At 45.1% G+C, this 22,598-nt stretch overlaps 1 protein-coding gene across 1 annotated transcript; it reads left to right on the top strand.

Moving 5' to 3' along the window:
• The first annotated feature begins 18,849 nt into the window (after positions 1-18,849).
• LOC128298454 (meiotic recombination protein SPO11) lies at positions 18,850-20,925 on the top strand. Its single transcript, XM_053034205.1, has 5 exons — positions 18,850-18,888; positions 18,966-19,777; positions 19,855-20,332; positions 20,402-20,539; positions 20,611-20,925. Exons 1-5 carry the CDS (start codon positions 18,850-18,852, stop codon positions 20,923-20,925), a joined length of 1,782 nt encoding a protein of 593 aa, XP_052890165.1.
• Positions 20,926-22,598: the final 1,673 nt, after the last annotated feature.

Below are 22,598 nucleotides of genomic sequence, written 5' to 3'. Positions count from 1 at the left end.
GCTTGAAAATCTGGTAATTTTTGGCGAGTTTTCTGTCCCGATTGACACGGAAAAAGCATCCTCCTGCGTTGGATGCTCTCCTGGTATCAGGAGCTCGAAAAACTGGTAGTTTTTGGCGAGTTTTCTGTCTCGATCGACACGGAAAAAAGCATCCTCCTGCGTTGGATGCTTTCCTGGTATCAGGAGCTTGAAAAACTGGTAATTTTTGGCGAGTTTTCTGTCTCGATTGACACGGAAAAAGCATCCTCCTGCGTTGGATGCTCTCCTGGTATCAGGAGCTTGAAAATCTGATAATTTATGGCGAGTTTTCTGTCCCGATTGACACGGAAAAAGCATTCTCCTGCGTTGGATGCTCTCCTGGTATCAGCAGCTTGAAAAACTGGTAATTTTTGGCGAGTTTTCTGTCCCGATTGACACGGAAAAAGCATCCTCCTGCGTTGGATGCTCTCCTGGTATCAGCAGCTTGAAAAACTGGTAATTTTTGGCGAGTTTTCTGTCTCGATTGACACGGAAAAAGCATCCTCCTGCGTTGGATGCTCTCCTGGTATCAGGAGCTCGAAAAACTGGTAATTTTTGGCGAGTTTTCTGTCCCGATCGACACGGAAAATGCATCCTCCTGCGTTGGATGCTCTCCTGGTATCAGGAGCTTGAAAACCTGGTCATTTTTGGCGAGTTCTCTGTCTCGATTGACACGGAAAAAGCATCCTCCTGCGTTGGATGCTCTCCTGGTATCAGGAGCTTGAAAAACTGGTAATTTTTGTCGAGTTTTCTGTCTCGATCGACACGGAAAAAGCATCCTTCTGCTTTGGATGCTCTCCTGGTATCAGGAGCTTGAGAAACTGGTAATTTTTGACGAGTTTTCTGTCTCGATTGACACGGAAAATGCATCCTCCTGCGTTGGATGCTCTCCTGGTATCAGGAGCTTGAAAAACTGGTAATTTTTGTCGAGTTTTCTGTCTCGATTGACACGGACAAAGCATCCTCCTGCGTTGGATGCTCTTCTGGTATCAGGAGCTTGAAAAACTGGTAATTTTTGGCGAGTTTTCTGTCTCGATCGACACGGAAAAAGCATCCTCCTGCTTTGGATGCTCTCCTGGTATCAGGAGCTTGAAAAACTGGTAATTTTTGGCGAGTTTTCTGTCTCGATTGACACGGAAAAAGCATCCTCCTGCGTTGGATGCTCTCCTGGTATCAGGAGCTTGAAAAACTGGTAATTTTTGGCGAGTTTTCTGTCTCGATCGACACGGAAAAAGCATCCTCCTGCGTTGGATGCTCTCCTGGTATCAGGAGCTTGAAAACCTGGTAATTTTTGGCGAGTTTTCTCTCCCGATTGACACGGAAAAAGCATCCTCCTGCGTTGGATGCTCTCCTGGTATCAGGAGCTTGAAAAACTGGTAATTTTTGGCGAGTTTTCTGTCTCGATTGACACGGAAAAAGCATCCTCCTGCGTTGGATGCTCTCCTGGTATCAGCAGCTTGAAAAACTGGTAATTTTTGGCGAGTTTTCTGTCTCGATTGACACGGAAAAAGCATCCTCCTGCGTTGGATGCTCTCCTGGTATCAGGAGCTTGAAAAACTGGTATTTTTTGGCGAGTTTTCTGTCTCGATTGACACGGAAAAAGCATCCTCCTGCGTTGGATGCTCTCCTGGTATCAGCAGCTTGAAAACCTGGTAATTTTTGGCGAGTTCTCTGTCTCGATTGACACGGAAAAAGCATCCTCCTGCGTTGGATGCTCTCCTGGTATCAGGAGCTTGAAAAACTGGTAATTTTTGGCGAGTTTTCTGTCTCGATTGACACGGAAAAAGCATCCTCCTGCGTTGGATGCTCTCCTGGTATCAGGAGCTTGAAAAACTGGTAGTTTTTGGCGAGTTTTCTGTCTCGATTGACACGGAAAAAGCATCCTCCTGCGTTGGATGCTCTCCTGTTATCAGGAGCTTCAAAATCTGATAATTTTTGGCGAGTCTTCTGTCTCGATTGACACGGAAAAAGCATCCTCCTGCGTTGGATGCTCTCCTGGTATCAGCAGCTTGAAAAACTGGTAATTTTTGGCGAGTTTTCTGTCTCGATTGACACGGAAAAAGCATCCTCCTGCGTTGGATGCTCTCCTGGTATCAGGAGCTTGAAAAACTGGTAATTTTTGGCGAGTTTTCTGTCTCGATTGACACGGAAAAAGCATCCTCCTGCTTTGGATGCTCTCCTGGTATCAGGAGCTTGAAAAACTGGTAATTTTTGGCGAGTTTTCTGTCTCGATTGACACAGAAAAAGCATCCTCCTGCGTTGGATGCTCTCCTGGTATCAGGAGCTTGAAAAACTGGTAATTTTTGGCGAGTTTTCTGTCTCGATTGACACGGTATAAACATCCTCCTGCATTGGATGCTCTCCTGGTATCAGGAGCTCGAAAAACTGGTCATTTTTGGCGAGTTTTCTGTCTCGATTGACACGGAAAATGCATCCTCCTGCGTTGGATGCTCTCCTGGTATCAGGAGCTTGAAAAACTGGTAAGTTTTGGCGAGTTTTCTGTCTCGATTGACACGGAAAAAGCATCCTCCTGCGTTGGATGCTCTCCTGGTATCAGGAGCTTGAAAAACTGGTAATTTTTGGCGAGTTTTCTGTCTCGATTGACACGGAAAAAGCATCCTCCTGCGTTGGATGCTCTCCTGGTATCAGGAGCTTGAAAAACTGGTAATTTTTGGCGAGTTTTCTGTCTCGATTGACACGGAAAAAGCATCCTCCTGCGTTGGATGCTCTCCTGGTATCAGGAGCTTGAAAAACTGGTAAGTTTTGGCGAGTTTTCTGTCTCGATTGACACGGAAAAAGCATCCTCCTGCGTTGGATGCTCTCCTGGTATCAGGAGCTTGAAAAACTGGTAATTTTTGGCGAGTTTTCTGTCTCGATTGACACGGAAAAAGCATCCTCCTGCGTTGGATGCTCTCCTGGTATCAGGAGCTTGAAAATCTGGTAATTTTTGGCGAGTTTTCTGTCCCGATTGACACGGAAAAAGCATCCTCCTGCGTTGGATGCTCTCCTGGTATCAGGAGCTCGAAAAACTGGTAGTTTTTGGCGAGTTTTCTGTCTCGATCGACACGGAAAAAAGCATCCTCCTGCGTTGGATGCTTTCCTGGTATCAGGAGCTTGAAAAACTGGTAATTTTTGGCGAGTTTTCTGTCTCAATTGACACGGAAAAAGCATCCTCCTGCGTTGGATGCTCTCCTGGTATCAGGAGCTTGAAAATCTGATAATTTATGGCGAGTTTTCTGTCCCGATTGACACGGAAAAAGCATTCTCCTGCGTTGGATGCTCTCCTGGTATCAGCAGCTTGAAAAACTGGTAATTTTTGGCGAGTTTTCTGTCCCGATTGACACGGAAAAAGCATCCTCCTGCGTTGGATGCTCTCCTGGTATCAGCAGCTTGAAAAACTGGTAATTTTTGGCGAGTTTTCTGTCTCGATTGACACGGAAAAAGCATCCTCCTGCGTTGGATGCTCTCCTGGTATCAGGAGCTCGAAAAACTGGTAATTTTTGGCGAGTTTTCTGTCCCGATCGACACGGAAAATGCATCCTCCTGCGTTGGATGCTCTCCTGGTATCAGGAGCTTGAAAATCTGGTAATTTTTGGCGAGTTTTCTGTCCCGATTGACACGGAAAAAGCATCCTCCTGCGTTGGATGCTCTCCTGGTATCAGCAGCTTGAAAAACTGGTAATTTTTGGCGAGTTTTCTGTCTCGATTGACACGGAAAAAGCATCCTCCTGCGTTGGATGCTCTCCTGGTATCAGCAGCTTGAAAAACTGGTAATTTTTGGCGAGTTTTCTGTCCCGATTGACACGGAAAAAGCATTCTCCTGCGTTGGATGCTCTCCTGGTATCAGCAGCTTGAAAAACTGGTAATTTTTGGCGAGTTTTCTGTCCCGATTGACACGGAAAAAGCATCCTCCTGCGTTGGATGCTCTCCTGGTATCAGGAGCTTGAAAAACTGGTAATTTTTGGCGAGTTTTCTGTCCCGATTGACACGGAAAAAGCATCCTCCTGCGTTGGATGCTCTCCTGGTATCAGGAGCTTGAAAAACTGGTAATTTTTGGCGAGTTTTCTGTCTCGATTGACACGGAAAAAGCATCCTCCTGCGTTGGATGCTCTCCTGGTATCAGGAGCTTGAAAATCTGGTAATTTTTGGCGAGTTTTCTGTCCCGATTGACACGGAAAAAGCATCCTCCTGCGTTGGATGCTCTCCTGGTATCAGGAGCTCGAAAAACTGGTAGTTTTTGGCGAGTTTTCTGTCTCGATCGACACGGAAAAAAGCATCCTCCTGCGTTGGATGCTTTCCTGGTATCAGGAGCTTGAAAAACTGGTAATTTTTGGCGAGTTTTCTGTCTCAATTGACACGGAAAAAGCATCCTCCTGCGTTGGATGCTCTCCTGGTATCAGGAGCTTGAAAATCTGATAATTTATGGCGAGTTTTCTGTCCCGATTGACACGGAAAAAGCATTCTCCTGCGTTGGATGCTCTCCTGGTATCAGCAGCTTGAAAAACTGGTAATTTTTGGCGAGTTTTCTGTCCCGATTGACACGGAAAAAGCATCCTCCTGCGTTGGATGCTCTCCTGGTATCAGCAGCTTGAAAAACTGGTAATTTTTGGCGAGTTTTCTGTCTCGATTGACACGGAAAAAGCATCCTCCTGCGTTGGATGCTCTCCTGGTATCAGGAGCTCGAAAAACTGGTAATTTTTGGCGAGTTTTCTGTCCCGATCGACACGGAAAATGCATCCTCCTGCGTTGGATGCTCTCCTGGTATCAGGAGCTTGAAAACCTGGTCATTTTTGGCGAGTTCTCTGTCTCGATTGACACGGAAAAAGCATCCTCCTGCGTTGGATGCTCTCCTGGTATCAGGAGCTTGAAAAACTGGTCATTTTTGGCGAGTTTTCTGTCTCGATCGACACGGAAAAAGCATCCTTCTGCTTTGGATGCTCTCCTGGTATCAGGAGCTTGAGAAACTGGTAATTTTTGACGAGTTTTCTGTCTCGATTGACACGGAAAATGCATCCTCCTGCGTTGGATGCTCTCCTGGTATCAGGAGCTTGAAAAACTGGTAATTTTTGTCGAGTTTTCTGTCTCGATTGACACGGACAAAGCATCCTCCTGCGTTGGATGCTCTTCTGGTATCAGGAGCTTGAAAAACTGGTAATTTTTGGCGAGTTTTCTGTCTCGATCGACACGGAAAAAGCATCCTCCTGCTTTGGATGCTCTCCTGGTATCAGGAGCTTGAAAAACTGGTAATTTTTGGCGAGTTTTCTGTCTCGATTGACACGGAAAAAGCATCCTCCTGCGTTGGATGCTCTCCTGGTATCAGGAGCTTGAAAAACTGGTAATTTTTGACGAGTTTTCTGTCTCGATCGACACGGAAAAAGCATCCTCCTGCGTTGGATGCTCTCCTGGTATCAGGAGCTTGAAAACCTGGTCATTTTTGGCGAGTTTTCTCTCCCGATTGACACGGAAAAAGCATCCTCCTGCGTTGGATGCTCTCCTGGTATCAGGAGCTTGAAAAACTGGTAATTTTTGGCGAGTTTTCTGTCTCGATTGACACGGAAAAAGCATCCTCCTGCGTTGGATGCTCTCCTGGTATCAGGAGCTTGAAAAACTGGTCATTTTTTGCGAGTTTTCTGTCTCGATTGACACGGAAAAAGCATCCTCCTGCGTTGGATGCTCTCCTGGTATCAGGAGCTTGAAAAACTGGTAAGTTTTGGCGAGTTTTCTGTCTCGATTGACACGGAAAAAGCATCCTCCTGCGTTGGATGCTCTCCTGGTATCAGGAGCTTGAAAAACTGGTAATTTTTGTCGAGTTTTCTGTCTCGATCGACACGGAAAAAGCATCCTTCTGCTTTGGATGCTCTCCTGGTATCAGGAGCTTGAGAAACTGGTAATTTTTGACGAGTTTTCTGTCTCGATTGACACGGAAAATGCATCCTCCTGCGTTGGATGCTCTCCTGGTATCAGGAGCTTGAAAAACTGGTAATTTTTGTCGAGTTTTCTGTCTCGATTGACACGGACAAAGCATCCTCCTGCGTTGGATGCTCTTCTGGTATCAGGAGCTTGAAAAACTGGTAATTTTTGGCGAGTTTTCTGTCTCGATCGACACGGAAAAAGCATCCTCCTGCTTTGGATGCTCTCCTGGTATCAGGAGCTTGAAAAACTGGTAATTTTTGGCGAGTTTTCTGTCTCGATTGACACGGAAAAAGCATCCTCCTGCGTTGGATGCTCTCCTGGTATCAGGAGCTTGAAAAACTGGTAATTTTTGGCGAGTTTTCTGTCTCGATCGACACGGAAAAAGCATCCTCCTGCGTTGGATGCTCTCCTGGTATCAGGAGCTTGAAAACCTGGTAATTTTTGGCGAGTTTTCTCTCCCGATTGACACGGAAAAAGCATCCTCCTGCGTTGGATGCTCTCCTGGTATCAGGAGCTTGAAAAACTGGTAATTTTTGGCGAGTTTTCTGTCTCGATTGACACGGAAAAAGCATCCTCCTGCGTTGGATGCTCTCCTGGTATCAGGAGCTTGAAAAACTGGTCATTTTTTGCGAGTTTTCTGTCTCGATTGACACGGAAAAAGCATCCTCCTGCGTTGGATGCTCTCCTGGTATCAGGAGCTTGAAAATCTGGTAATTTTTGGCGAGTTTTCTGTCTCGATTGACACGGAAAAAGCATCCTCCTGCGTTGGATGCTCTCCTGGTATTAGGAGCTTGAAAACCTGGTAATTTTTGGCGAGTTCTCTGTCTCGATTGACACGGAAAAAGCATCCTCCTGCGTTGGATGCTCTCCTGGTATCAGGAGCTTGAAAAACTGGTAATTTTTGGCGAGTTTTCTGTCTCGATTGACACGGAAAAAGCATCCTCCTGCGTTGGATGCTCTCCTGGTATCAGGAGCTTGAAAAACTGGTAGTTTTTGGCGAGTTTTCTGTCTCGATTGACACGGAAAAAGCATCCTCCTGCGTTGGATGCTCTCCTGTTATCAGGAGCTTCAAAATCTGATAATTTTTGGCGAGTCTTCTGTCTCGATTGACACGGAAAAAGCATCCTCCTGCGTTGGATGCTCTCCTGGTATCAGCAGCTTGAAAAACTGGTAATTTTTGGCGAGTTTTCTGTCTCGATTGACACGGAAAAAGCATCCTCCTGCTTTGGATGCTCTCCTGGTATCAGGAGCTTGAAAAACTGGTAATTTTTGGCGAGTTTTCTGTCTCGATTGACACAGAAAAAGCATCCTCCTGCGTTGGATGCTCTCCTGGTATCAGGAGCTTGAAAAACTGGTAATTTTTGGCGAGTTTTCTGTCTCGATTGACACGGAAAAAGCATCCTCCTGCGTTGGATGCTCTCCTGGTATCAGGAGCTTGAAAATCTGGTAATTTTTGGCGAGTTTTCTGTCCCGATTGACACGGAAAAAGCATCCTCCTGCGTTGGATGCTCTCCTGGTATCAGGAGCTCGAAAAACTGGTAGTTTTTGGCGAGTTTTCTGTCTCGATCGACACGGAAAAAAGCATCCTCCTGCGTTGGATGCTCTCCTGGTATTAGGAGCTTGAAAACCTGGTAATTTTTGGCGAGTTCTCTGTCTCGATTGACACGGAAAAAGCATCCTCCTGCGTTGGATGCTCTCCTGGTATCAGGAGCTTGAAAAACTGGTAATTTTTGGCGAGTTCTCTGTCTCGATTGACACGGAAAAAGCATCCTCCTGCGTTGGATGCTCTTCTGGTATCAGGAGCTTGAAAAACTGGTAATTTTTGGCGAGTTTTCTGTCTCGATTGACACGGAAAAAGCATCCTCCTGCGTTGGATGCTCTCCTGGTATCAGGAGCTTGAAAAACTGGTAATTTTTGTCGAGTTTTCTGTCTCGATTGACACGGACAAAGCATCCTCCTGCGTTGGATGCTCTTCTGGTATCAGGAGCTTGAAAAACTGGTAATTTTTGGCGAGTTTTCTGTCTCGATCGACACGGAAAAAGCATCCTCCTGCTTTGGATGCTCTCCTGGTATCAGGAGCTTGAAAAACTGGTAATTTTTGGCGAGTTTTCTGTCTCGATTGACACGGAAAAAGCATCCTCCTGCGTTGGATGCTCTCCTGGTATCAGGAGCTTGAAAAACTGGTAATTTTTGGCGAGTTCTCTGTCTCGATTGACACGGAAAAAGCATCCTCCTGCGTTGGATGCTCTCCTGGTATCAGGAGCTTGAAAAACTGGTAATTTTTGGCGAGTTTTCTGTCTCGATTGACACGGAAAAAGCATCCTCCTGCGTTGGATGCTCTCCTGGTATCAGGAGCTTGAAAACCTGGTAATTTTTGGCGAGTTTTCTCTCCCGATTGACACGGAAAAAGCATCCTCCTGCGTTGGATGCTCTCCTGGTATCAGGAGCTTGAAAAACTGGTAATTTTTGGCGAGTTTTCTGTCTCGATTGACACGGAAAAAGCATCCTCCTGCGTTGGATGCTCTCCTGGTATCAGGAGCTTGAAAAACTGGTAATTTTGTCGAGTTTTCTGTCTCGATTGACACGGACAAAGCATCCTCCTGCGTTGGATGCTCTTCTGGTATCAGGAGCTTGAAAAACTGGTAATTTTTGGCGAGTTTTCTGTCTCGATCGACACGGAAAAAGCATCCTCCTGCTTTGGATGCTCTCCTGGTATCAGGAGCTTGAAAAACTGGTAATTTTTGGCGAGTTTTCTGTCTCGATTGACACGGAAAAAAGCATCCTCCTGCGTTGGATGCTCTCCTGGTATCAGGAGCTTGAAAAACTGGTAATTTTTGGCGAGTTTTCTGTCTCGATTCGACACGGAAAAAGCATCCTCCTGCGTTGGATGCTCTCCTGGTATCAGGAGCTTGAAAACTGGTAATTTTTGGCGAGTTTTCTGTCTCGATCGACACGGAAAAAGCATCCTCCTGCGTTGGATGCTCTCCTGGTATCAGAGCTTGAGAAACTGGTAATTTTTGACGAGTTTCTGTCTCGATTGACACGGAAAAAGCATCCTCCTGCGTTGGATGCTCTCCTGGTATCAGGAGCTTGAAAAACTGGTAATTTTTGGCGAGTTTTCTGTCTCGATCGACACGGAAAAAGGCATCCTCCTGCGTTGGATGCTCTCCTGGTATCAGGAGCTTGAAAAACTGGTAATTTTTGTCGAGTTTTTCTGTCTCGATCGACACGGAAAAAGCATCCTTCTGCTTTGGATGCTCTCCTGGTATCAGGAGCTTGAGAAACTGGTAATTTTTGACGAGTTTTCCTGTCTCGATTGACACGGAAATGCATCCTCCTGCGTTGGATGCTCTCCTGGTATCAGGAGCTTGAAAAACTGGTAATTTTTGTCGAGTTTTCTGTCTCGATTGACACGGACAAAGCATCCTCCTGCGTTGGATGCTCTTCTGGTATCAGGAGCTTGAAAAACTGGTAATTTTTGGCGAGTTTTCTGTCTCGATCGACACGGAAAAGCATCCTCCTGCTTTGGATGCTCTCCTGGTATCAGGAGCTTGAAAAACTGGTAATTTTTGGCGAGTTTTCTGTCTCGATTGACACGGAAAAAGCATCTCCTGCGTTGGATGCTCTCCTGGTATTCAGGAGCTTGAAAAACTGGTAATTTTTTGGCGAGTTTTCTGTCTCGATCGACACGGAAAAAGCATCCTCCTGCGTTGGATGCTCTCCTGGTATCAGGAGCTTGAAAACCTGGTAATTTTTGGCGAGTTTTCTCTCCCGATTGACACGGAAAAAGCATCCTCCTGCGTTGGCTGCTCTCCTGGTATCAGGAGCTTGAAAAACTGGTAATTTTTGGCGAGTTTTCTGTCTCGATTGACACGGAAAAAGCATCCTCCTGCGTTGGATGCTCTCCTGGAATCAGGAGCTTGAAAAACTGGTCATTTTTTGCGAGTTTTCTGTCTCGATTGACACGGAAAAGCATCCTCCCCTGCGTTGGATGCTCTCCTGGTATCAGGAGCTTGAAAAACTGGTAAGTTTTTGGCGAGTTTTCTGTCTCGATTGACACGGAAAAAGCATCCTCCTGCGTTGGATGCTCTCCTGGTATCAGGAGCTTGAAAAACTGGTAATTTTGTCGAGTTTTCTGTCTCGATCGACACGGAAAAAGCATCCTTCTGCTTTGGATGCTCCTCCTGGTATCAGGAGCTTGAGAAACTGGTAATTTTTGACGAGTTTTCTGTCTCGATTGACACGGAAAAAGCATCCTCCTGCGTTGGATGCTCTCCTGGTATCAGGAGCTTGAAAACTGGTATTTTTGTCGAGTTTTCTGTCTCGATTGACACGGACAAAGCATCCTCCTGCGTTGGATGCTCTTCTGGTATCAGGAGCTTGAAAAACTGGTAATTTTTGGCGAGTTTTCTGTCTCGATCGACACGGAAAAGCATCCTCCTGCTTTGGATGCTCTCCTGGTATCAGGAGCTTGAAAAAACTGGTAATTTTTGGCGAGTTTTCTGTCTCGATTGACACGGAAAAAGCATCCCTCCTGCGTTGGATGCTCTCCTGGTATCAGGAGCTTGAAAAACTGGTAATTTTTGGCGAGTTTTCATGTCTCGATCGACACGGAAAAAAGCATCCTCCTGCGTTGGATGCTCTCCTGGTATCAGGAGCTTGAAAACCTGGTAATTTTTGGCGAGTTTTCTCTCCCGATTGACACGGAAAAAGCATCCTCCTGCGTTGGATGCTCTCCTGGTATCAGGAGCTTGAAAAACTGGTAATTTTTGGCGAGTTTCTGTCTCGATTGACACGGAAAAAAGCATCCTCCTGCGTTGGATGCTCTCCTGGTATCAGGAGCTTGAAAAACTGGTCATTTTTGCGAGTTTTCTGTCTCGATTGACACGGAAAAAGCATCCTCCTGCGTTGATGCTCCTCCTGGTATCAGGAGCTTGAAAATCTGGTAATTTTTGGCGAGTTTTCTGTCTCGATTGACACGGAAAAAGCATCCTCCTGCGTTGGATGCTCTCCTGGTATTAGGAGCTTGAAAACCTGGTAATTTTTGGCGAGTTCTCTGTCTCGATTGACACGGAAAAAAGCATCCTCCTCCTGCGTTGGATGCTCTCCTGGTATCAGGAGCTTGAAAAACTGGTAATTTTTGGCGAGTTTTCTGTCTCGATTGACACGGAAAAAGCATCCTCCTGCGTTGGATGCTCTCCTGGTATCAGGAGCTTGAAAAACTGGTAGTTTTTTGGCGAGTTTTCTGTCTCGATTGACACGGAAAAGCATCCTCCTGCGTTGGATGCTCTCCTGTTATCAGGAGCTTCAAAATCTGATAATTTTTGGCAAATCTTCTGTCTCGATTGACACGGAAAAAGCATCCTCCTGCGTTGGATGCTCTCCTGGTATCAGCAGCTTGAAAAACTGGTAATTTTTGGTCGAGTTTTCTGTCTCGATTGACACGAAAAAGCATCCTCCTGCGTTGGATGCTCTCCCTGGTATCAGGAGCTTGAAAAACTGGTAATTTTTGGCGAGTTTTTCTGTCTCGATTGACACGGAAAAAGCATCCTCCTGCTTTGGATGCTCTTCCTGGTATCAGGAGCTTGAAAAACTGGTAATTTTGGCGAGTTTTCTGTCTCGATTGACACAGAAAAAGCATCCTCCTGCGTTGGATGCTCTCCTGGTATCAAGGAGCTTGAAAAACTGGTAATTTTTTGGCGAGTTTTCTGTCTCGATTGACACGGTATAAACATCCTCCTGCATTGGATGCTCTCCTGGTATCAGGAGCTCGAAAAACTGGTCATTTTTGGCGAGTTTTCTGTCTCGATTGACACGGAAAATGCATCCTCCTGCGTTGGATGCTCTCCTGGTATCAGGAGCTTGAAAAACTGGTAAGTTTTGGCGAGTTTTCTGTCTCGATTGACACGGAAAAAGCATCCTCCTGCGTTGGATGCTCTCCTGGTATCAGGAGCTTGAAAAACTGGTAATTTTTGGCGAGTTTCTGTCTCGATTGACACGGAAAAAGCATCCTCCTGCGTTGGATGCTCTCCTGGTATCAGGAGCTTGAAAAAACTGGTAATTTATGGCGAGTTTTCTGTCTCGATTGACACGGAAAAAGCATCCTCCTGCGTTGGATGCTCTCCCTGGTATCAGGAGCTTGAAAAACTGGTAAGTTTTGGCGAGTTTTCTGTCTCGATTTGACACGGGAAAAAGCATCCTCCTGCGTTGGATGCTCTCCTGGTATCAGGAGCTTGAAAAACTGGTAATTTTTGGCGAGTTTTCTGTCTCGATTGACACGGAAAAAGCATCCTCCTGCGTTGGATGCTCTCCTGGTATCAGGAGCTTGAAAATCTGGTAATTTTTGGCGAGTTTTCTGTCCCGATTGACACGGAAAAAGCATCCTCCTGCGTTGGATGCTCTCCTGGTATCAGGAGCTCGAAAAACTGGTAGTTTTTGGCGAGTTTTTCTGTCCTCGATCGACACGGAAAAAAGCATCCTCCTGCGTTGGTTGCTTTCCTGGTATCAGGAGCTTGAAAAACTGGTAATTTTTGGCGAGTTTTCTGTCTCAATTGACACGGAAAAAGCATCCTCCTGCGTTGATGCTCTCCTGGTATCAGGAGCTTGAAAATCTGATAATTTATGGCAAGTTTTCTGTCCCGATTGACACGGAAAAAGCATTCTCCTGCGTTGGATGCTCTCCTGGTATCAGCAGCTTGAAAAACTGGTAATTTTTGGCGAGTTTTCTGTCCCGATTGACACGGAAAAAAGCATCCTCCTGCGTTGGATGCTCTCCTGGTATCAGCAGCTTGAAAAACTGGTAATTTTTGGCGAGTTTTCTGTCTCGATTGACACGGAAAAAGCATCCTCCTGCGTTGGATGCTCTCCTGGTATCAGGAGCTCGAAAAAACTGGTAATTTTTGGCGAGTTTTCTGTCCCGATCGACACGGAAAATGCATCCTCCTGCGTTTCAGGAGCTTGAAAATCTGGTAATTTTTGGCGAGTTTTCTGTCCCGATTGACACGGAAAAAGCATCCTCCTGCGTTGGATGCTCTCCTGGTATCAGCAGCTTGAAAAACTGGTAATTTTTGGCGAGTTTTCTGTCTCGATTGACACGGAAAAAGCATCCTCCTGCGTTGGATGCTCTCCTGGTATCAGCAGCTTGAAAAACTGGTAATTTTTGGCGAGTTTTCTGTCCCGATTGACACGGAAAAAGCATTCTCCTGCGTTGGATGCTCTCCTGGTATCAGCAGCTTGAAAAACTGGTAATTTTTGGCGAGTTTTCTGTCCCGATTGACACGGAAAAAGCATCCTCCTGCGTTGGATGCTCTCCTGGTATCAGGAGCTTGAAAAACTGGTAATTTTTGGCGAGTTTTCTGTCCCGATTGACACGGAAAAAGCATCCTCCTGCGTTGGATGCTCTCCTGGTATCAGGAGCTTGAAAAACTGGTAATTTTTGGCGAGTTTTCTGTCTCGATTGACACGGAAAAAGCATCCTCCTGCGTTGGATGCTCTCCTGGTATCAGGAGCTTGAAAATCTGGTAATTTTTGGCGAGTTTTCTGTCCCGATTGACACGGAAAAAGCATCCTCCTGCGTTGGATGCTCTCCTGGTATCAGGAGCTCGAAAAACTGGTAGTTTTTGGCGAGTTTTCTGTCTCGATCGACACGGAAAAAAGCATCCTCCTGCGTTGGATGCTTTCCTGGTATCAGGAGCTTGAAAAAACTGGTAATTTTTGGCGAGTTTTCTGTCTCAATTGACACGGAAAAAGCATCCTCCTGCGTTGGATGCTCTCCTGGTATCAGGAGCTTGAAAATCTGATAATTTATGGCGAGTTTTCTGTCCCGATTGACACGGAAAAAGCATTCTCCTGCGTTGGATGCTCTCCTGGTATCAGCAGCTTGAAAAACTGGTAATTTTTGGCGAGTTTTCTGTCCCGATTGACACGGAAAAAGCATCCTCCTGCGTTGGATGCTCTCCTGGTATCAGCAGCTTGAAAAACTGGTAATTTTTGGCGAGTTTTCTGTCTCGATTGACACGGAAAAAGCATCCTCCTGCGTTGGATGCTCTCCTGGTATCAGGAGCTCGAAAAACTGGTAATTTTTGGCGAGTTTTCTGTCCCGATCGACACGGAAAATGCATCCTCCTGCGTTGGATGCTCTCCTGGTATCAGGAGCTTGAAAACCTGGTCATTTTTGGCGAGTTCTCTGTCTCGATTGACACGGAAAAAGCATCCTCCTGCGTTGGATGCTCTCCTGGTATCAGGAGCTTGAAAAACTGGTAATTTTTGTCGAGTTTTCTGTCTCGATCGACACGGAAAAAGCATCCTTCTGCTTTGGATGCTCTCCTGGTATCAGGAGCTTGAGAAACTGGTAATTTTTGACGAGTTTTCTGTCTCGATTGACACGGAAAATGCATCCTCCTGCGTTGGATGCTCTCCTGGTATCAGGAGCTTGAAAAACTGGTAATTTTTGTCGAGTTTTCTGTCTCGATTGACACGGACAAAGCATCCTCCTGCGTTGGATGCTCTTCTGGTATCAGGAGCTTGAAAAACTGGTAATTTTTGGCGAGTTTTCTGTCTCGATCGACACGGAAAAAGCATCCTCCTGCTTTGGATGCTCTCCTGGTATCAGGAGCTTGAAAAACTGGTAATTTTTGGCGAGTTTTCTGTCTCGATTGACACGGAAAAAGCATCCTCCTGCGTTGGATGCTCTCCTGGTATCAGGAGCTTGAAAAACTGGTAATTTTTGGCGAGTTTTCTGTCTCGATCGACACGGAAAAAGCATCCTCCTGCGTTGGATGCTCTCCTGGTATCAGGAGCTTGAAAACCTGGTAATTTTTGGCGAGTTTTCTCTCCCGATTGACACGGAAAAAGCATCCTCCTGCGTTGGATGCTCTCCTGGTATCAGGAGCTTGAAAAACTGGTAATTTTTGGCGAGTTTTCTGTCTCGATTGACACGGAAAAAGCATCCTCCTGCGTTGGATGCTCTCCTGGTATCAGGAGCTTGAAAAACTGGTCATTTTTGGCGAGTTTTCTGTCTCGATTGACACGGAAAAAGCATCCTCCTGCGTTGGATGCTCTCCTGGTATCAGGAGCTTGAAAATCTGGTAATTTTTGGCGAGTTTTCTGTCTCGATTGACACGGAAAAAGCATCCTCCTGCGTTGGATGCTCTCCTGGTATTAGGAGCTTGAAAACCTGGTAATTTTTGGCGAGTTCTCTGTCTCGATTGACACGGAAAAAGCATCCTCCTGCGTTGGATGCTCTCCTGGTATCAGGAGCTTGAAAAACTGGTAATTTTTGGCGAGTTTTCTGTCTCGATTGACACGGAAAAAGCATCCTCCTGCGTTGGATGCTCTCCTGGTATCAGGAGCTTGAAAAACTGGTAGTTTTTGGCGAGTTTTCTGTCTCGATTGACACGGAAAAAGCATCCTCCTGCGTTGGATGCTCTCCTGTTATCAGGAGCTTCAAAATCTGATAATTTTTGGCGAGTCTTCTGTCTCGATTGACACGGAAAAAGCATCCTCCTGCGTTGGATGCTCTCCTGGTATCAGCAGCTTGAAAAACTGGTAATTTTTGGCGAGTTTTCTGTCTCGATTGACACAGAAAAAGCATCCTCCTGCGTTGGATGCTCTCCTGGTATCAGGAGCTTGAAAAACTGGTAATTTTTGGCGAGTTTTCTGTCTCGATTGACACGGTATAAACATCCTCCTGCATTGGATGCTCTCCTGGTATCAGGAGCTCGAAAAACTGGTCATTTTTGGCGAGTTTTCTGTCTCGATTGACACGGAAAATGCATCCTCCTGCGTTGGATGCTCTCCTGGTATCAGGAGCTTGAAAAACTGGTAAGTTTTGGCGAGTTTTCTGTCTCGATTGACACGGAAAAAGCATCCTCCTGCGTTGGATGCTCTCCTGGTATCAGGAGCTTGAAAAACTGGTAATTTTTGGCGAGTTTTCTGTCTCGATTGACACGGAAAAAGCATCCTCCTGCGTTGGATGCTCTCCTGGTATCAGGAGCTTGAAAAACTGGTAATTTTTGGCGAGTTTTCTGTCTCGATTGACACGGAAAAAGCATCCTCCTGCGTTGGATGCTCTCCTGGTATCAGGAGCTTGAAAAACTGGTAAGTTTTGGCGAGTTTTCTGTCTCGATTGACACGGAAAAAGCATCCTCCTGCGTTGGATGCTCTCCTGGTATCAGGAGCTTGAAAAACTGGTAATTTTTGGCGAGTTTTCTGTCTCGATTGACACAGAAAAAGCATCCTCCTGCGTTGGATGCTCTCCTGGTATCAGGAGCTTGAAAAACTGGTAATTTTTGGAGAGTTTTCTGTCTCGATTGACATGGAAAAAGCATCCTCCTGCGTTGGATGCTCTCCTGGTATCAGGAGCTCGAAAAACTGGTAATTTTTGGAGAGTTTTCTGTCTCGATTGACACGGTAAAAGCATCCTCCTGCGTTGGATGCTCTCCTGGTATCAGGAGCTTAAAAAACTGGTAATTTTTGGCGAGTTTTCTGTCTCGATTGACACGGAAAAAGCATCCTCCTGCGTTGGATGCTCTCCTGGTATCAGGAGCTTAAAAAACTGGTAATTTTTGGCGAGTTTTCTGTCTCGATTGACACGGTATAAACATCCTCCTGCATTGGATGCTCTCCTGGTATCAGGAGCTTGAAAAACTGGTCATTTTTGGCGAGTTTTCTGTCTCGATTGACACGGAAAAAGCATCCTCCTGCGTTGGATGCTCTCCTGGTATCAGGAGCTTGAAAAACTGGTAATTTTTGGCGAGTTTTCTGTCTCGATTGACACGGAAAAAGCATCCTCCTGCGTTGGATGCTCTCCTGGTATCAGGAGCTTGAAAAACTGGTAATTTTTGGCGAGTTTTCTGCCTCGATTGACACGGAAAAAGCATCCTCCTGCGTTGGATGCTCTCCTGGTATCAGGAGCTTGAAAAACTGGTAATTTTTGGCGAGTTTTCTGTCTCGATTGACACGGAAAAAGCATCCTCCTGCGTTGGATGCTCTCCTGGTATCAGGAGCTTGAAAAACTGGTAAGTTTTGGCGAGTTTTCTGTCTCGATTGACACGGAAAAAGCATCCTCCTGCGTTGGATGCTCTCCTGGTATCAGGAGCTTGAAAAACTGGTCATTTTTGGCGAGTTTTCTGTCTCGATCGACACGGAAAAAGCATCCTCCTGCGTTGGATGCTCTCCTGGTATCAGGAGCTTGAAAAACTGGTAATTTTTGGAGAGTTTTCTGTCTCGATTGACATGGAAAAAGCATCCTCCTGCGTTGGATGCTCTCCTGGTATCAGGAGCTCGAAAAACTGGTAATTTTTGGAGAGTTTTCTGTCTCGATTGACACGGTAAAAGCATCCTCCTGCGTTGGATGCTCTCCTGGTATCAGGAGCTTGAAAAACTGGTAATTTTTGGCGAGTTTTCTGTCTCGATTGACACGGAAAAAGCATCCTCCTGCGTTGGATGCTCTCCTGGTATCAGGAGCTTAAAAAACTGGTAATTTTTGGCGAGTTTTCTGTCTCGATTGACACGGTATAAACATCCTCCTGCATTGGATGCTCTCCTGGTATCAGGAGCTTGAAAAACTGGTCATTTTTGGCGAGTTTTCTGTCTCGATTGACACGGAAAAAGCATCCTCCTGCGTTGGATGCTCTCCTGGTATTAGGAGCTTGAAAAACTGGTAATTTTTGGCGAGTTCTCTGTCTCGATCGACACGGAAAAAAGCATCCTCCTGCGTTGGATGCTGTCTTTGTTTTAGCAATCGAGAATTAACTAAACAAATGAAACGAAGAGATACTTTTATTAAAAAATAATAATAACGAAACAGTTGGTTGCGAAATGTGACAATATATTATTATTAAATCCTTTTCTTTTTTTTTTTGTTTTGCTGATACCATGTACGATCGCACGATGACCTCTCGATCGCACATTAAACACAAATTACTGTAAGACTATTCGCTTTTTTCTTGTTGGTTTTCTTCTCTTGTTTGTTAAGGAACAAAACAGTTCACATGCCTCCTACCGATGTTTGCTGGGCCTGATTTTGTTTGATCTGCGTTTAAATATATATCCTTCTTCTAATCATACCTCCGGGGCATCATGCTACCAGGAGGGATTACTGGGATTTCCGATACCAGGAGAGCATGTTTTTCAAGAGGTGACACCTGCAGTGTGGAATAAATTTGCTCATCACTATTGCTATCCGCAAGACAAAATGCTGACAAATTTGTCAAGTGACAAAATCAGCTTGTCAACTGCGAAAAACCACTATACCGTTGCCGCGCATACAATTGTACTCTTTGGCAAAATAAATTGACAAGAATATTCACAGGATCGAAGGAACATTCGATAGTTGTTACCAAACACAAAAGATTTAATATTTTTATTTTTTACGTAAATAGTAAGAGACTTGAGGAATAATGGTAACATATAGGTTATAGTTAATTCAAAAATCAAACTTATGTACTTTAAATGCAAAATAAAATATAATATTCCGATAAAATGTAATATTAACATAATGCCTTCATTAGCAAGCGATGCAAAATTTTGTCAGCATTTTGTCAGGGTTTTGTCAACTTTTTGTCGTGGATTTTCTACAAAATGAAGTTTGACAAAAGCTCGCAAATAGTACAAAAACTCCATTTTGACAAATTTGTCAGGATTTTATCAGCTCTCGTGGCCCTGCACCTTGTGACGCTAACGACTCGAACTTTCTTTACAGTTATCCTTATAACGGTTGCTAGGGTCAAAATACGAGTATGATGTCTAGTGTGCGTTGCAGTATGGTTGCTTCGATTTCGTATCCAGATTCAAAAAACAGTTACAGTTCAGAAATATTTACAAAATAACGCATACTATCATTGATACGTGAAACTAGGCTAAAACCGATACGTGTCAGTTTTGTTATTCAGCTTTCACTCGTCTCGTCGATGGAATGATGTCCTCTGCCAGTGTTGATTTTTTTAAAGAATATGAGGTAACGCACGTTTTGTTGAGCCTGAACCGCGGTACGGTTTGTACTATATCTAGTTCGCATCATTTTTTTTCTTTCAGAGCAGCGACGAACTTTTCTCCAGCAGTTCCAAAAGCAGCTTGCTTCTACCGTCCAGTTTTACGGATTTATCTTGCCCATCAGACGCCGAATCGGCGGATGAATCACCCTTCAAGTCGTTGGCGTGGGATCAAAATCTGGTAGATTTGTTTAACAATTTTGCCGAAACGGACAACAAACGTGAAGAAGACGTCACTAACACTCACACAGCAACACGGGGAGAAATTTTGCGCGAAGACTATGCCGGCACTACAAGTAAACCTCCACAGCTGGACAATTCACTGTACGAAACACAAAGCGAAACGAATGTGCGTTTGGGCGAACACTTCGCATCTGCGGGAACTTACCGAACGGACAATTGTTCAAACAAAACACATGGAAACGATTGTTTCGCACCGGTTCAGCGCGAGTATTGTAATCTTCCAGAACAACGGCAACGTGGTTCAAAGTTTAAGGACATCGAGACGCAACCCGCAATCAACACAAGTGACACACAGCATCACACCAACACGGAGAGCTGGAAGGATCATGCGTCACAATCGGATGACCGGTGGAATACGGACACACAGTACGGTTCGGAACGTTTGTCACACCAGAGTGAGAAAGATTCTGGGTACGATGAAATGAAAGGTGCGACGGATAAAGAGGATGCCTTATCGCATTCGGACGAGAGTGACATTTCCGAACGCCATCAGCAGATTCAGGGTAGAATAGTCGATCTGCTGCATCAAATCGAGCGCTGTATCAACGAAGGCACCGCACTGACTATTCGTCGCAAACCCCGTTGGGACACATGCACAATCGAGGATGGAATGTAAGTATCCATCCTGCAATCAAGATGTCTTTAACCCGTTCCCATCATCACATTTTGACCACCTCTTTTTGTTGCAGTCTGCAAACGACAGATCCGTCCAACGAAGGAAGAACGATTAGGCCAGCTAACGCTCGGCGCCTACAATTGATGGTCAAAATATTGGCAACCATCTATCAGTTGCTTGCGACCGGTACAAGCTGCACAAAGCGTGAACTTTACTACCTACACCTGGACCTGGCACAAACACCACACTACACGTATGCCGTGTTGGACGACATCGGTGCCCTGCTGGATGCCGATACGTGGGAAATGAACGTTTTTAACACCTCGAAAGGTTTGATCGCCGGTCCGTTGGTACTCACGTTGAGCGATGGTCAAACGATCGACTGCCGCATCAATCGATGGGGCACGCCGGTACCGTTGGATGTGAGCAGTGTGATTGAGCTACGGGTGACAGCCAAGCTGGTGCTGGTCGTTGAGAAGGACACTGTCTTCAAACGGTTGCTTGAAGATGGAATTTTTACTACATTTCCCGACACGATTGTGCTGATAACGGTGATTATATTTGGGGTTTGCTTTATCGGTATATTAGATATCAATTCGATTATAACTCTCCTTCCGCAGGCCAAAGGATATCCGGATGTTTCGACACGATTGCTGCTGAAAAAGATAGCCGATTGGTCGAAAGTTCCTATTTACGCCCTGATGGATGCGGATCCCCACGGTATAGAGATATTTTGCGTCTATAAATTTGGTTCTCTGGTAAGATGAAGTTGTGTTTGCCGGGAGGAAAAAAATCAACATGCTTTCACACACTTTCACCATCCTAACAGGCAATGGTACACCATCAACGGTCGTTGGCAGTGCCGTCCATGCGGTGGATCGGTTTATTTCCATCCGATATGGAGCTGCTAGGGCTGCAGGGTATACCGCTGCGCGAACGTGAACTGAAGCGAATAGAGCAGATGATCAAGCGCCCGTACACGCAGGGACACATTCAGCGAGAACTTTTGCTGCTCCGGCAGCTTGCAACCAAGGCGGAAATAGAAAGTTTGTACAATATTGCTTCCGATTTTATCACAACCGTATATTTGAAGGGTAAATTTCAAGAATGTGTGCAGAATAGTCCGGGCACTATTGTTGAGTAAACCCAATTGCTACGGTTTCAAATCTCAACTGGATCGTGAAGTGGAAGAATCTTCCTATAGCTCTTTGAGGTCACAACGCGAACGCTATTTTACAGACAATATATAAATTCAACAATTGGAGTGTTGAAATAGCGTGAAATTAGTGTTTATCTCTATTTATTACCTCTACCTCAGTTTAATTGAATCAATTGACTTAAGGGCTCATTCATTCTAAGGATATTCTTCAGTCCTCCGGGGCAGCCCGTGGTGCATTGGTGCGGCACCGACAGGACCAGTCCAAAAACCGGATCATCCGGACAAAATTAAGTCTAGTAAGCCATGAATGGGGCGGCCCGGTGGCATGATGGTAGCGGAGCCGGTCTTCACACGAACGGACCGGACCAAAATCCCATCTGGATCCCCCGTAGCAAGGACTGACTATCCGGCTATGTGGTAAAATAAGTCGATACGGCCAAGCCGTTCTAACGAATAAAAAAAAGCCATGAATGGCAGGCATTGTAATTGCCTTAAAGATTAAGCGGCAACTAAAAACTTGACTAGCCCAATAGGGTCTTCAGTTTAATAGTTAATATAATTTAAGTAAGAGATATAGTATAATATTAGCAGATATAGAGATGTAGTAGATTATAGTAGCTAGATATATCCTCTACAGCTTAAGCTTTCTTTCCTTGCCTCATCATCGATTATTGAAGTTCAGTGTTTATCAACAATTGATTAACTATCGATACGGCCTGGCGGTTCTAACGAAAAAAAAATGAATTAATTGATAGTAATAACAAAACGTCACCTTAATTTTCTTGTGATCCCCCGCCTTCCGCAGTCCACTGGAACTGTTCCCGTCGTCGTCATGCGGACGCGTTCACTGGACCTTCGGGAGTTCTAGGGATGGCACACACACATCGCACCCTTTATTGTTTCGCTACTTAATGTTAAGTTGATCATTATACAATTTCATTCAACTGACGCACGACGCACTATAATTTGCACTACCTTCTGCCAGACAAGGGAGCAGAACATTTGGAATCTGTTGGTGTGTATGATTAATATCTAATAGAAGCCGAAACGAAAGATTTCAACGGAAGAACATTTACCATCAAACCTCATAATTTCTGCCTACCAGCGCACCACGTCTATTATCTATCACACTTCCCGGTCGCTCACTATTCAAGCTGTAGAACGATAGTCTGCAGCGTATTGTGTGCCGGGAGTCGCTACCTCGACGGTATTGAAAATAACACATCGATTAACACACTAGAAAAGAATACGTACCGAGACAATTATAGCAAATTTGTTATCTGGCTCCTTTGCTTAGTATTGCCCTATTAGGTTGGACCACATAGTAATCATTGCCAACACATTTCGCACTGTACATAATACGCTGTCATACACTGGCTGTTATCTTATCAATGCTGTCAAAGGTATATTACACCCTAGACGTGACTCTTAGTTGCATATCGTCATCCGCTATCATCCGCCGACTCTCGCTTATTTTTTTGAATGAAAATTTCATTATGGTCTCTTTCGTGATCTTATTGTTGCTTTCAACTCTGCCTTTCTAACTAAATCACTCCTATATTGCTCGTCAGCTTTAATGAAAGCAAAACAACAACTTAATGCCCATTTCACACACACACATACACACACATTTCTAGGACAGATATAAATTGTTGTAG

The sequence above is a fragment of the Anopheles moucheti genome, chromosome 2 (genome assembly GCF_943734755.1).
Source record: "Anopheles moucheti chromosome 2, idAnoMoucSN_F20_07, whole genome shotgun sequence".
In the NCBI taxonomy this organism is placed as follows: Eukaryota; Metazoa; Arthropoda; class Insecta; order Diptera; family Culicidae; genus Anopheles; species Anopheles moucheti.
The sequence above is the reverse complement of the archived record's forward strand: the minus strand, read 5'-3'. Positions and strand labels throughout refer to the sequence as shown.